The 14,673-nt window shown below is 42.3% G+C and overlaps 1 protein-coding gene across 2 annotated transcripts in view; it reads left to right on the forward strand.

Annotated features, from left to right (window-relative positions):
* alx4a (ALX homeobox 4a) overlaps positions 1-14,612 on the forward strand; it is a 30,114-nt gene extending 15,502 nt beyond the window's left edge. For both annotated transcript variants that reach the window (XM_082531829.1, XM_082531828.1), the window contains 3 exons: positions 5,907-6,226; positions 10,073-10,201; positions 10,884-14,612. In XM_082531829.1, coding sequence (XP_082387955.1) covers positions 5,907-6,226; positions 10,073-10,201; positions 10,884-11,204 — 770 coding nt within the window. In that variant the 3' untranslated portion in view covers positions 11,205-14,612. The remainder of the gene's footprint in view (positions 1-5,906; positions 6,227-10,072; positions 10,202-10,883) is intronic.
* Positions 14,613-14,673: the final 61 nt, after the last annotated feature.

Raw genomic sequence — 14,673 nt, forward strand, 5'->3', positions numbered from 1 at the left:
TTCATCCTTATCACCACTCAGTGACCTCCTCGTGCCTTATGAGTTGGAGTGGGGGTGAGGGTTATCTTCTATTAGAGAGTAAAGGTGGTCATTAAGAACTCCCACCACATATCTTCCTTGTAGGGGTACAGGAGTTGAGTTTTTTCCTGTAATTTGTCACTCCTCTGTGCTGTTGCATGGAGGATTGCAGGCCTTCTTAGAGGAGATTTGTGCCTCATATACTTTTTTTTCTTTAGGTGTAGGCAGTAACATTATTCACTAAAGACATGCCGCTGTTGCAGTTGAAAGCTATAAAAAATTGCTGTTTGTTAAACTGATTTCTTTGCACAGCCAGAATTAAATACTGCTCTACTGCCCTGCAGGTATTAATATTTCATAACTTACACAGGCAGTTAAGGAAATTATCTTCAGTAGGACCATCATTTACATAATGCTTTCATTGCCTTGTGAGGTTTTGCCCCTGTACTCTTCAGCCTTTTTACATTTTTTATATTCCTTAACCATTTTTAGCCCCACTGCAACAATTTCACCCACTCGTAATGGCAATCTGTGCTGATTGGTTCGAGCAGGGCATAATGGGAACCAGCCACGCAGCCCAGACAACTGAGGCACACTTCAGCAACTCGGTGACATGAGTGGAGGTGACAAGGACTCAGGATCATTTTACCATTTAGCTTAAAGTTTGGCAGGGTAATTTACATTAGGCTCGGTTTGCATGGCCGAGTGAGAGCAGCAGGGCAAAAGAAAAAGGCTCACGAGGACCAGGACTTCCTTTGGTCTCTTTGTCACTGCTTCATGTAAACTGACCGCTTACGCAGAACTAGAAGACTCCAGATTGGTTCTGAAATTTTTTGTACACTTATTGTTTAGCGAGGTGAATTATGGCAAACGGTTCAAATTTCCAAATCAATAACTTGTTGGGTTTTTTTTTCTTTTCAAGATGTTCTTCTGTTGTGATTTCTGCTTTTTGAAGGCCGGGCACTTTCTGAAACTCTGATGATGATGTAAACATAAAGTTCAACTAAAATACACACAAAAATAGATTTTTTTCTTCAGTTTATTTAATATTTATTCTACAAACCATATTATTGAAACTCTGTGGTTCTTTTTTTAATGTTAAAATTTAGCTTATGATTTGTGATTGATTTAGTAGGATTCCCCAGTTTTTCTGTCAGTGTCAGCGTCTTTTGTCGGTCTGATCAGTTGTGGTATTTGTAGTATTCCTGCTGCTGGGTAATTAATATTTCCTAATCAAAGAGGCGAGGCAGTTTGGGAGTTTTTAATTTCCAAACAGAGCTGCTGCAGAGCACTTTGTTAGGACTGAAGCATTTTGGATGTTTAGCTGGTGGAAACTGGTTGCACGTTGTGTTCTCAAATTCACTTGCAGTTATTGAAACCTTGAGTGGAAAAAAAGCCATCACGCATGTTTTCAACACGGGTTTTTTTTTTTTCATTTTATGTACTGTGCATTCCCACGAAAAAAACAAAACAGAAAAATGTAGACGAGCAAGCTCTTCGCACTCGGAAGGAATGTTCTGTTTCGATCACACAACAAAAACATAAGATGGAGGAAATTCAGTTTTGTTCCAAAGTCTGGGAGAAACATTTGGAAGAGAGCTGGTGGGTGAGAGACAGGGAGAGCGATGCAGAGGGGGGGTGAGAGCGAGAAAGACAGAGATTGCGTGAGAGGTGATTTATCAACCTTTGTCTTTATGGGATTTTTTTTCACAGTCTGAATTTTTCACAGCCTGCTGAGATAGCTTATTGCTCTGTTGCAGAGAGGTTAATGGCTACCTGTTGCATGGTTACAAACACTGAACAAACAGAAATGTGTTCATGCTTCTTTTGTTTAGTATCAGGTTTTCCCAGTGTACAGCAGTGGTGTAAAAGTGCATTTTGTATGTTTGTATGTATGTAAGCACCTGATATTACAGCAAAGAAACCGAAGTGCAGCAATATCCTTCCAAAAGAGACAAGGCCATGATCGCTTCATCTTCAGCAGAGGTTGAAGATGTTTTTGGACTTCTTCTTCTTCTTTCTTTTTTTAAATGATGTAAAAAAAAACCAACACAACAACACGGAGAGGATCTCTTATAACATACAGCGGTAAATTGTCTGATCCACATATTTAATGCTTTCGACACTAAACAAAGTGCAGGAATATAATGAGGACAGTAAATGTGTTGGTTGAGACCAAACCCGGAGCTAAGAAAGGATATCAGTGATGTACTTGGCACACTGCATGAAACTTACATTTAGTGCTGATGTGCTTTCAAACTGCTGAATATGTAAATAAGTACTCATTCTGTTTAAAGGTTTCATTTGAGTCTATTTGATTATACGACACATCGTCTCACTGTTGTGCAACAATTAAAAATACTTTAGCTTTAACTAAAAGTACAAATATGAAACAACAATTCATTACAAACAATAAGTCTCGGGTCTGTGTAATAAAATAATGACAAAACACTTTATTTTACACATTATATTGCAAATCTTTCATTTTAGCAGCAGTCTGCTTAGGTCTGCATTTGTGATCTGTTATGGAGTTAAACCGGATGATGAGTAAAACAAAGAGCATCTGAAAACAGCATCATATTTTACATCAATCTTTAAGGCTTTCGTTTGACTGCCCAGCGTGCACGGCTAGGCTCTTCTAATGACCCCAATTTAATTTCTCTTTCACAAATGTAATCCAAATATACTCTGCTAGTGTTTTTTCTTCTTTCTCTACTTTTTGAGATATTTCCTTTTCACTTTGAATGACACGTTGTTAATCCCTCTCAGCCTTCGTGGGGTGTATGATTTATTGTGTTTCCTCTTAACACACCACGCTGACCCCAGTCATCCCAGTCAATAAAGAGGCCAGGAAAAGTGCCCTGTCACTTTACAGCCCTGTTAAATTTACACTTTGATGCTGCCCCTCGTTTTCAGCTTCGAATTAAGCAGCCCACGCCACGTCCCCGTCTAGCCCATAAGAGCGTCTGTTGTGCCCCGATGGCCTTGCAAAATTGCAAGTGTGTGAGACGCAGCAGAGCTTTTATTCAAGTGTGTAACTGTGATTTTCTAAATCCCTCCTGATCTCGTTCGGAAGAATTTTCTGAGTTTTATTTTATGTGTGCAGACCGTTCCCTGTCCGCGCGGCACAGAGCTGCACAGTAATTTGAACAGATGCTGGCTGGTAGAGTCACTGCATTGAAAATAGAATATTCTGTGGTCGTGGCTAAAAACATCTTCATGGCATTTTCATCTAAAAGAGAATAATTCTGGTGCGTGCATTTGCTGGACTGTTCTGGCCTACGTGAGTTAGAGACGCTGCGCGCAGAAGTGCTGCGCGCAGCGTGAGAGAACAGCTGAAGTCATGAGCACTGTGATAGAGGTTTTGATGGAGCACATGTTTTTCACAGTCGCTCCTTTCCTGCCTCTCTGAGAGGAGATTTGATCCTGACAGCACTCTTTGCAGCCAGTCTTTCTTGTGCTCTCTCTGCATATGGCATTCCCTGCAGGAGGGCCCACTGCTCTTCACCTTGGGCAGTGCCGGAGTGCTAAAGAAGATTGCATGGATAACAAGCAGGAGATTGTCACAATATCCCGCCCTGCCAAAAAAAACTTCAGTGACGCGATATAAACAATTGCCTTTGATCAGTGAGAGGCCTCATGATTTCAAACAGCCTGACAGCTCTTGCTTTGAAATATGATTAAATAACTGCATAGTATTTATGCTAGGAGAAAACACATTTTCTCCCTTCAAGCTCAACAGGGTATGTTAGTCATGGACAGTGAGGCAATGTTGGAAGCACTGGACCCCCAGCAAGCGGTCTGCACCAAAACACAGCTCCTGAGCCCATCAGGGGAGGCCAGATTTCTCTGTTCTCTGAACGTCGTAGAGCTAAAACGCATCTGGTCGGATGCACGCTGCAAACCGTGCAGCAAGGCAGGTTTTTACTTTCTTCCGTTTTCTTCTTCTTTGCAAGGCTGAATAAAATAAAATAAGAGCCACACAGCTTCTGCTGTCCAGAACAGGCCTCAGTATTTTTTTTTTAGTACCAAGCCAAATGCTTTGCCTGGTATTAATTGGAAAAATATGCTCGTTTTTATTATTCATATCCCTGCAAACAAGATAAGGATTGTAAACTATAAATTTGGTCTCTATTAGCTACTGACAGTCCAGCATTGTACTCGACAGTCAAGAAAACAACTGCAGCAAAAGTAATAAACAGATGCTCGCAAACTTATCTCGTAAAAATGTGTTAGAAGACAGAATTGAGTAGAGAAAGAGAGAGGGGAGGGAATCAGGGTCCCTTCAGCTCACCTTGTAGTGCATTACCCAAAATGGCTCTGAGATGGGGTCACTGGGTGTGTGTGTGCATGTGTGATGCCTTCTTTGCTGACCGAGCGCTGAGCAGGAGCTCACACAAACGCACACACCTCCCACTTCTAACCTTGCAAATTCTCAGATGAGCGGAGACGTCCTCGTTCCTGAAAATAACTCCCCCCCCCCCCCCCCAATGGCGGGAATAGTTATTAACCAAGAGATGTGTTCACAATTGATTAGATCAGCGGGGCCCCAAAAGTCCTGCCAACTCAGAGACATGGCTGTTGAAATTTATGATCAGCTGAGCCATGAAGAAAGAGGGAGCGTGTTTGTAACTGAGACAGAAAGAAAGCGCAAAGATCTCTATCTTGCTTGCATGGCAAGAAGCCGCTCTGCAGCTATTGCATTTTGACAGTTTTGCTGCCAGGTGACTTTGCAGCCACATGACAGACTTCAGTTACACATACGACTAATATGAGGATAAAGTATTCTGTGTGTGTCTGTGTGTGGGTGTGTGCTGGATTGGAGGTGGTTTAGGAAGGTAAAAAAAAAAGAGTTGTAAAGAAAAATCCAATTTTCTGTCAGGCTCAAATTATAGCCTGAGTTTCTGCTCTCACCCCCCACCCCCCCAAACACATCGCAGAATGATCTACGAACTACAACTGGAGCCTGTAAGCAGCCAGTGATCAAGACCAGCCATTACACACTCAGACAGACAAACACACTGACGCGCACTCTCGGCTCTGCACACCAGCGGATTTCACAAGTCGCAGAATTTCCTCACAAAGAGCGAGAAATCCCTTTGTTCCACCCAATCAAACCCCATGAAATATCACAGCGATCGAAGGCATAAATCATCATTTATGAACACGCTGCCAGGAGCCATGTGACTGGGACGTTTAGTAGGATAGAGGATCAGTCATTTCTTTCATTTATTTACTTTTAAAGGGTGCTGAAAAAATGAAAAATGTTTGTCCCAAGTGCCCAGTGCTGTAATAGATTATATCTATCTGACTTTTTGAGAGGGTCTCAGATCAGAAAACGTTTAATATCAGCATGGCTCTAAGGGGAACAGGGCGATTTGAGAAAACCAAATAAGGCCACGCTGATAAATAATAGCATTTATCTTTCAGTAGCCGTGGGCGTGTGAAATACGCGGTCTTAAAACTCCATTTTTCAAGAGCAAAAATGTTGCAAAACCAGAAACCATTTCAAATCTTTGTGCCAATAAGAGGAACAGAAGAAAGGCCGGGGCAATAAAAACTTTCATCTTGTTCAAACTCCTCCACATGTGATTTGAATCAGTGAAGTGTGAATTGCTTCCTTAAATTCTGAATAATAGCATTTGGACAAACACCGTTAAAAACACATTTATTTTATTAAACTAATATATCTTCTCCAATAAAACATTGTGTGTCTAATCGTCAAGTTACATCCTTTTTGGGCAGTGTTATGTAATGACTTTTCTTTACATGCATTTGGGGTTTAAAAAAAAAATCTGAACTTCAGACATTCACAAATATCAGTCCTGATACAATTATAGAAACACAAACCTCTCCTAACAGTTTTTAACCTTTTCCTGACTCACTAGGTAAAGACAGTTCTGGTCTGGCAGATTCTGACTTGGCCCCAGACTCCGACCCACCTGGAATGGACACCAGATACCTAGCTGTGAAGGATCAGGGCGTCAAGGCGGCCTCTGATAGGACACCAGGCACTGACTTAGCGAGCCCTCTGGAAAAGGCTGATGGTGGCGAAAGCAACAAAGGCAAAAAGAGGCGAAACCGCACGACATTCACGAGCTACCAACTGGAAGAACTAGAGAAGGTTTTCCAGAAGACACACTATCCTGATGTTTATGCTCGAGAGCAGCTCGCGCTCAGGACGGACCTGACTGAAGCCCGCGTGCAGGTACTGCAGCACACTCAGCAGCAGCTGAGGGGGAATTTCGCATGAAGCTAAATGGGTTAAACAAACTGCAGATAGAGCTGGAAAAAAAGGAAACACTGCACTTTATAATAACACACTGAGGCTGATTAAAAAAACTTTATTTAGGGTGGTCGTTCAGTTTTGTGTCTTTAGAGACGTTAACTTCTAAATCAGAGGTGTAAAAAGAAAAACTAAGCTCTTCCACAGCTGAACATCACAACCTCATGGATCTTTGAGCATCTGCAGCTCGACACAGATAACGTCACTCACAGAACAACATGAGAGATTTATCTGGTAATGTGGGAGTCAGGGGAGAGAGTGGGGGAGTGGGAGCTAACAGAGGCCAGGGGGGCCCAGGGGGTAGCTGAGGTTTGAGCTGCCTGGGCCTCATATGTGCAGTTTTAGGAGCGCAGACTTTCATCAACATATGAGGAGACCCCTTTGACGCCGCTGTTTCTATTTTTCCCCCCATCGCATTTGCACCTAAACGGTTTAATTTGCTGAATTTCTGATTTTAGCTTTGCCAGCGTTTGTCTGGCTTGAGGTGTCTCACTGGCCCGGTTATGACTGCTTTGATACATTCCAACATTAATGGGCAGAGAAGGAAACCTTCACTGTTTCTGTGCCATGTCTGTGTGTGGTGTATGCGTATGACTACAAAAGCCCCTGGATTTTCTCTGTTTTTCTTTCATTAAGTTCCTCTTCTGACAAGAATGTGTCCCTGCTGTTGTCTCCGGGGGTAAGGTGTGAAACTTTTCCCGTGGGCTTTTAGTGAGCTGGAGATTTATATGTGAATTCATATCTATTTGAAGGCATGTGATGTCTTCCAACAATGTAGACAATATTATGGATATAGTTTTTGATGTGCGGGGCTGTCATACATGGGATGAGATAAGAGCTGGATTAAAACCAATCTTCGACATGGAGTGGTGGCCAGCAAATTTCCACAGCGAAACGCAGGAAGTCCACGCAGCCAAAGGGTTATAACTCAACCCCGAGTCGCTCAAGGTATGCTGCTCGGCTCTGTTCTGCAGCTCGCGCTATCACGGACCTGCCCGCTTCAGATGAATGCAGCTTTTTACAGCCCTCGGCTCTCCCAGTGGTCTTCTTAAACGCTCAAGTTAAAAAAGATAAAAGACACGAGATGCCTTGTCAGTCAGAGAACAGTGTGCTCCACACACGCACGCACAAAAAAGCCCTCACAGCTCATCATTTCAACATCTGGAATGAAAAAACCAAAATGGGAAGAAAAAAAAAGTTGATCAGCTGATAAAAGAAAAACAGTCCACGACGGCTTTTAAAAACCTTTTGTTTAATTATAAAAACAAAAGACAAAAATCACTGAGAGTCCATAGGTTCGTTGCATGAAAACAGGGGGCTTTCAGTTAAACAACATCAGGGATCGGAGTTGTTTGCTTTTTCAGTCTTGGGGTTTCAAAGGAAGAGAGTGAGCCCAGCTCTTATATACAATATAGGAAGGTCAAAGGTCAAGGGTTTCAATAGCATCGTTGGTTCTGAGAATCAAGATGGCATCTAGTGTGGAGTCACCATCTCTAACTCACAACACTGATAAAAATGCATTTTTTCTATGAAGCCATTTAAAAAAAAAAATGAAATCATGTTTACACTAATACTGTGATTTGAGCTGCGTTCCTTATGGCGACAGGTTAAAAACCTCTAAGTATTGTTTACTTTACCTTTACTTAAAAATAAAAATAGGACCTAACAACATTAAGACTTAACAGGTCTTGCAACAGTATCCCTGCCAAGACTGTTAGCCTTTGAGTTAGCGGGAGGTACAGAATAGGAAACACAAAAGTGTTTACAACATAGAAATGAAACAGGATAAAGCTTCACCTTCATATGGAAGCTTGTTTCTGCCACTCAAAAGAAATGTGAGTTAATGATCTCAAAAATCTTTCTTACTAACTTCTGAGAAAATTACTCAAATATAATCTCGAGTTATTATGTCCAAGTTTTCAGATAATAGCTTGAAATTTGATTTAGCATTGCCTGGTAAAAAAATAAATAAAATAAAAACAAAAAGACCCAAACTTTAAACCAGATCCAACGAGGGCAGTGAGGGTCAACTTTAGTTGGCAGGTATGACTGCTATAGCTGTCACCCACCTTTATCATTATGTTTTACACTTTTTACATTTCAGGCAAATGATTAAAGGTAACGCTGTGTTTAACTGCATGTTAAACCAGCAGCTGAAAATATAATGTTAGTTATTAATACCTTTAATATAAATAATATTAATGGTGTTAGCAAATCCTGTGTTGCTTTTGATCATGGCCTATTACAAAACAAGGCTGCAGCAATCTTTTCCAGCATGCATTACATTCCCAGTTCAGTTCTACATTTCTTTGGGTTTTGTGTCCACTGCTTGTCCTCATCTTACCTTTAATTGACACAGGAAATAAGACATTATGTGGTGGGAGGAGGAGAAACGAGAACAAACTCACATTTAATGAACAACAACACCGCTCAGAGGCGCTTCAGCGATATTATTGGCGCTTAAGAGTGTTGGAAAACCGAAGCCAGGCTCAGCCTTGGATTTCTTTTTACTTTGGCTTGGAAGCTGACATGAGTGACAGCAGAGGCGGGTTATCAATCCTCTGAGCCAGTCTCTCACTTCAAAGTGTTTTCAGCCCCATACAGCTCTCCTGCCGGGGCCAGTTTGGTATTTCTCTGCTCTTTCTCTCTGGGGCAGTAACATAAATAAAGCCTCATTGAAAGTCCACCAGCTACTTAAGCTGTCAAGGTCTTTACCAATTACTGTCACAAAGCAGCGTGTGCAACGCAAAAATATGTTCTCGCTGTATAATAGCCAACAGACTTGGCACGAAGCAAAGACTGAGCAGGTTCGAGCTGCTGGCGACACTTATACTGGGCCTTAGAGGTAGCACACAAACATTTTTGGAGTGTAATTATCGATATTAGTCCAAAAGAGCCAGCGTGAGCTTGCCTGGAGTTGAGCATCCTGAGTTGGACAGTGTAGAAGAGGATGCATTAAAACATAAGGGAAAGAAGGATTATGCCCTTTGGTCTGTGTGCTTCTTTAATTTAGTAGGGGACAGCGTCAGAAAGCCAGGAGTTTTGGCTTCAGGAAATTAAAAAGCAAAATGCAAACAAACCTCAACTTATAATCCCATCTCACCTTTCAATGTCCTTTATTGCCTGCATAGATTTATAGTAAAATATCTGGGCACAAAATGTGAGAAATCCCATCGGAAGGTAACTTTTTGGTGCCGAATTTAAAATATAATCAGTCCAGGCTGGTAGCTGAGAGTTGCAAAGGAAATCAGGTGACCTCTAAAGCGTGCCAGAGACAGTGATGATAATTTAAACAAACTAATGCTCTCGATAAACAACGCCATCGGGTTCAGACGTCTGTTTTTGGCGGTCAGCATATAAGCACTAAGGTGAGACGGAGCTCTGTGAAGGCAGCAGCACATTGTTTACATGTTTTATCGTCATTGTTGTCTTTATCATCTATAGGATTGTGTTCATTATTATTACAATTAAAACTAAAAATAATAATTCCTTTCTGCTGCAAGTTTACACCTAAGTTTGAATTTTTGATATGCTTCAAATAATACTTTCAGCCATTGGCAGTCTACCCACATAAGGGTCGTTTTCCCATTTGAAATGGAAACTTAGATTTGTATCTATAGAAAAGTATTTCCTTTAGATTTGAGGGGAAAGCTGCTGTTAAGAGTTCAGGCTCCTCTGACTGCACACTCTGTCCTGGATGAAAGTAAAGAAAACCTCAAGTGTTGCTGGTGGTTTTTGTGATATTTGGACCTTTTCCTTTCTCTGCAGGTGTGGTTCCAGAACAGGAGAGCGAAATGGCGAAAGAGGGAACGCTTTGGCCAGATGCAGCAGGTCCGAACACACTTCTCCACAGCTTACGAGCTGCCTCTCCTGACTCGTCCTGAAAACTATGCTCAGGTACAGTGTGAGCTCTTTAACACGTGTTCTTTCAGACCTCTCTCCCCCGACCAAAAGCTAAACGTAGACAGGGGTGATTTTTTTTTCTTTACTGCTATGATCCTAATTTCTGCTACAGACTGGGAATGATTCGCTTGCAATAAAATCAACTTTTAATTGCCTTCCGTTGCATCAGGAAAGTTGCTGCAGGTGGCAACAGTTAAAAAAAGAATCTCTTTTTCAAGGAGTTGTTGAACATTTTTGAGAAACTTGGCTTTTTTCCTTCATAGTAAGATTATTTTTAAGAAGAAAAAGGGCAAAGTATGTAGCACATTTTGTACGAAAGCACCTCTGTAGGGTACTGATTAACATGCTATGCTGTTTTTTGTCTAATTTTTTCAGGAGGTTCACAGTTTACCAACATTAACCCTCAACAAGGACACAAATAACTAATATATGTACCCTAATTACAAAATCCCTTAAGCATGTAAGGCTTTAGATTGGACTGTGCTGGGTTACAGGAATTGGCACTTAAAGATAAGGAGAGCCAGATAAATGAAAAATACACCTGCACTAATCTATTGTATACACAAGTGTTCGTGGGTTAAACAGCCAATGTAGTCTTTGCTTTCTTTGAGCGTGCATTCAAAATAATGAGGTGTGTGACTGCCTCACTCATGTTGATTTTCCAACAATATTCCAGATCCAGAACCCTTCCTGGATCGGCGGCAGCAGCGCTGCGTCTCCTGTGCCGGGCTGCGTTGTGCCCTGCGACACAGTGACTCCGTGCATGACACCTCACCCCCACTCTGCCAGCGGGGTGTCTGATTTTCTGGGAGTACCGAGTCCCGCAGGTCACGTGGGGCAGGCTCACATGGGCAGCCTGTTTGGAGGATCTCCTGGCATGGCTGGAGGCATCAACACTTACGATCTCAACATGGACCCCGACCGCAAGTCCTCCAGCATCGCCGCTTTGCGCATGAAAGCCAAAGAGCACAGTGCAGCCATATCTTGGGCCACATGATGTGTTGACACATGCTGGATGACGGGGGACCTTGTTGACCCCTGAAAAGTCTAAACAATCCCAGAATGGAGTAAGGGGTGGCACTAAAATCAAGGCAACAGTGGCTACCTTCAAAAATGCTGCAATCAAATTATGTGGGGAAAAAAAGAAAGAGATAAAGATTTGGCAAAATCGGCAGTGCCATGTTTTTGGTGGCACAGCAGTGAGTGCTGTGGAAGCCCAGTGAGAAGGTGAAGGTGTGCTGTATAACAGGAGTTGCAGTGTAGTGCTGAAGATAGGCAAATATATATATATATATTAAAAAAAAGATGCTAGAAAAAAGTTCAATTAATCCAAAAAAAGAAGAAAAAAAAGAAAAGAAACATCCATGCACTTATTTGCTAACACAGACACAATTTCTATTTGTACAGAGCTTTTGGTATGTTTGTTTTGGTGCTGTTTTTATTCTGATCTTGTTATTTAAAATGTCCCCCTTTTTCCCTTTTTTGCGTCATTTAATTTTAAGTTTTGATTTCACAGCTAGTTTAAAACGCATTCTGAAAAAAATCCCTTTAAAAAACCTCCATACATTTTACTCTTTGTCAGCATTAACTTAAGTCATGCCGGTGCTGAGATGACCATCAATACAAGCGTCACAGTAACCAAATCTGGGTATGTTTTCCAGTGACTGAAAACGTAGACAGGGCTCTTCCCTCTAACATTACAAAGTAAAACAGATGAAAAGTGGTTCTCTTGAGTATGGCCAAGGGTAAAAGATCCACCTGCTGCACTAACCCAGCCTGCTGATGCCCAGAGAGGAGGAGGAAATGGTGTATGGGAGTACGAGAGGGGCACAGCAGGCCTGCTGCTCTCAGGGTTGAAGAGCCTGGGAGCGCCAGCCTCCAAACAGATGCAGCTCTGTTTTCAGGAGAAAGACTCCAAGTGGACATAACTGTGCCCCTTGCATTTCTAGTCTCACAGGTCTCAGAAAGAGAAGTGCCTACCAGTCAAGCCAGACTGCCAGAAATAACACAGGAACCAGCAGAAGCCTCTTTTGAAACAGAGCGGGCTACTGGGGATAACACCGTGTGTTGACGCTCTTAAGCACTGAATGGATGTCAGTATTCAGCAGCCTTTTCTGGACTTTAACAAGCCTGCATTTGGCTTTCAGTGCAGCGCTGCCATACATGTCATTGTTACTCTTCCTCTTCTTTTTTCTTTTTTTTACCATCATCAGATCTTTCAAAGTACTCCATCACCCTGATTAATGCATAGTGACCTCTGTGGTTCTGTTTAAGGTTTTGGCCCTGTGTTCCTCGTGCATACATGAAGATTCAAGTGTATTTGGACCAGAATGTGTTAAAGCTGAAGTAAAATCAGGGTCTCCTTTGCACTCGGTTGCAATGGGCCGTGACCTAGGACAACAAAAACTCTCAAATTGATTCTGTGTGAGTCCTCAGCTTAACTCCAAATATGTTTGGGTTGATGCCCCACTAAAGTGTGTACATCAGCTGGGTTCTGTAGTACTGAGTAAGCTCGGGTCTCTCTCTCGGATCCAGTTCACCTTAATTATTTGACGCTGTAGCATAAAACAAACTAAATGGCACAAAATCCACAGGTGCTTCGATGATCAGTCTGCCATCTACAGCGAGGTGACTGATGGGAATGAGGTTAAAACTGGCTGAAAGTTCTCTACAGCAGAACAAGGCAGGATAATTGTGTCCATCACAAAGTTGTGACATGGAGACGAGGATTAAAGCTACAAAACTTTGGTCCTAGCTTCATCCGTTTTTGACCATATTTATAAACGTTTTTTCCCCCGTCAGATACCAACATGACAGGTCCATGTCTTCCCTCTGCTTTCGTCTAGTTTACTTCTATCAGGACTTAAGCACTATTCCCTGTGTCTGTGTCCTTTGCCCCCACGAAAAGAAGTGTAAGATAGAGGTTGACCCAGCCAGATACCTCATACCTTGCCTGGGATATCATTCAAATTTTTAAGCATATTTAAAAAGCAAACTTCCATTTTTCCCTGGTAACAGCATCTTGCAGTGACAGAAATAGCCAATGAGCTTTTCAAGTGCAGCAAGATGAGGTAATACATGGCTTCCTTTGTTTGCAAAGCTTGATTTAGGCCTGAAGCATAACAAAGGGTTTCATGGTCTCAGAAAGCAAACCCGATACCTTGTGGTACCACCTCGAGGCAGAGCAACCATTGCTAATTCCCTAAACTAAACCACATTCCCTCTCCTCCTGGGTAGGTAGGTAAGAGAGGTGAGGTGCGGGCTACAACCTGTCAGCAGAGCAGATCGCCCTCAAGTTGCCCAAATCACCTCCAGTTTCACTCCTCTGTGCAAATGCGAGGCATGTGCATGCACAGAGGACATATCCCAGAAGTGAGAGGGTATCCTTGCGAATCTGAACATGGGGCCCCCTGTGCTCTAGCCTAGGGGTTGGACGGAGGGCGAGCTGTGAGGGCGTCTGCTGTGTTCCGGTGTTCTGGGAAAAGGACAGTGCACACAGCTGCGCTCAGGGGGTAAATGCAAAACAAACATGCCTCACACATGCTTCCCCCTCAGCTGTCATGGCTCTGCTTTCAAAGATCTACTCCCCCCTCCCCAATCACACACATTGCACTGCGCCTCTCCCTTCGCTCACTCCCACTATGTCCACCAGCCCCAAGCCGCAGCCCCTCATCGCAGGGTCTGAGGCACAGCCACACAGGCAACTGAGGAAGGCTTTTTAATTAACACTGAGCCATGTGGAGGCTATGGACTGCAGTATTGTGTGTCAGGATGGACAGGACTGTCTGTCTTCTAGTTGGTCTAGCTGGATGCAGACATACTGGCAATGAGACGCTCAGGTTTACCGTTTTCTGTGCATTCATGAGAATCTCCAGTGAGGTCTTTAACATATGGAAACCAAAGATGGACAGTTTTTACCACTTTAAGTAATTTCCTACACTTACACAAAGCCTGTTAATGCAAGATTCAGCTTTATATTTAAAAAAAAAATCTCTCTTGTATGCTGCACAACTCCAGCCTTGAGTGATAACGTCCCCCTTTCTCATTTTTCTAATACTACTGAAGTCAGGTAATCAGTATAGGAGTAAATATATGATAAATGCGTGCTGTTGTGTGCATGTACAGTGTTGTGCGTGCAGCTTGAAGTGTCATAAGACTCGTAAACATTTTACTAATTTGATGCCGTTTTATTTTGTGGGACAATTTATAAATATTTGAGTGTAAAACTTCTCTTAAACTTGGTGATGATCTGTTTGTATTCCTAGTGTTTGTGGACATTGTTTTCTCATCATGTTATTCTTTAATTTCCCCCTCCTACCAAGTTTGTGTGGCTTTAAGCTGTCTTTGGAAATGAGAGTATGAATTTACTCATGCTTGTGTGATTAAAATACCATAAGTTATTGTACTTTGATTTAGAGTCGCTGTGTTCTGAAATGCGTAACAGCCTTAATAAGGTGGAAGCAGCA

The sequence above is a fragment of the Aulonocara stuartgranti genome (assembly GCF_965226115.1).
Source record: "Aulonocara stuartgranti genome assembly, chromosome: 1".
NCBI lineage: Eukaryota > Metazoa > Chordata > Actinopteri > Cichliformes > Cichlidae > Aulonocara > Aulonocara stuartgranti.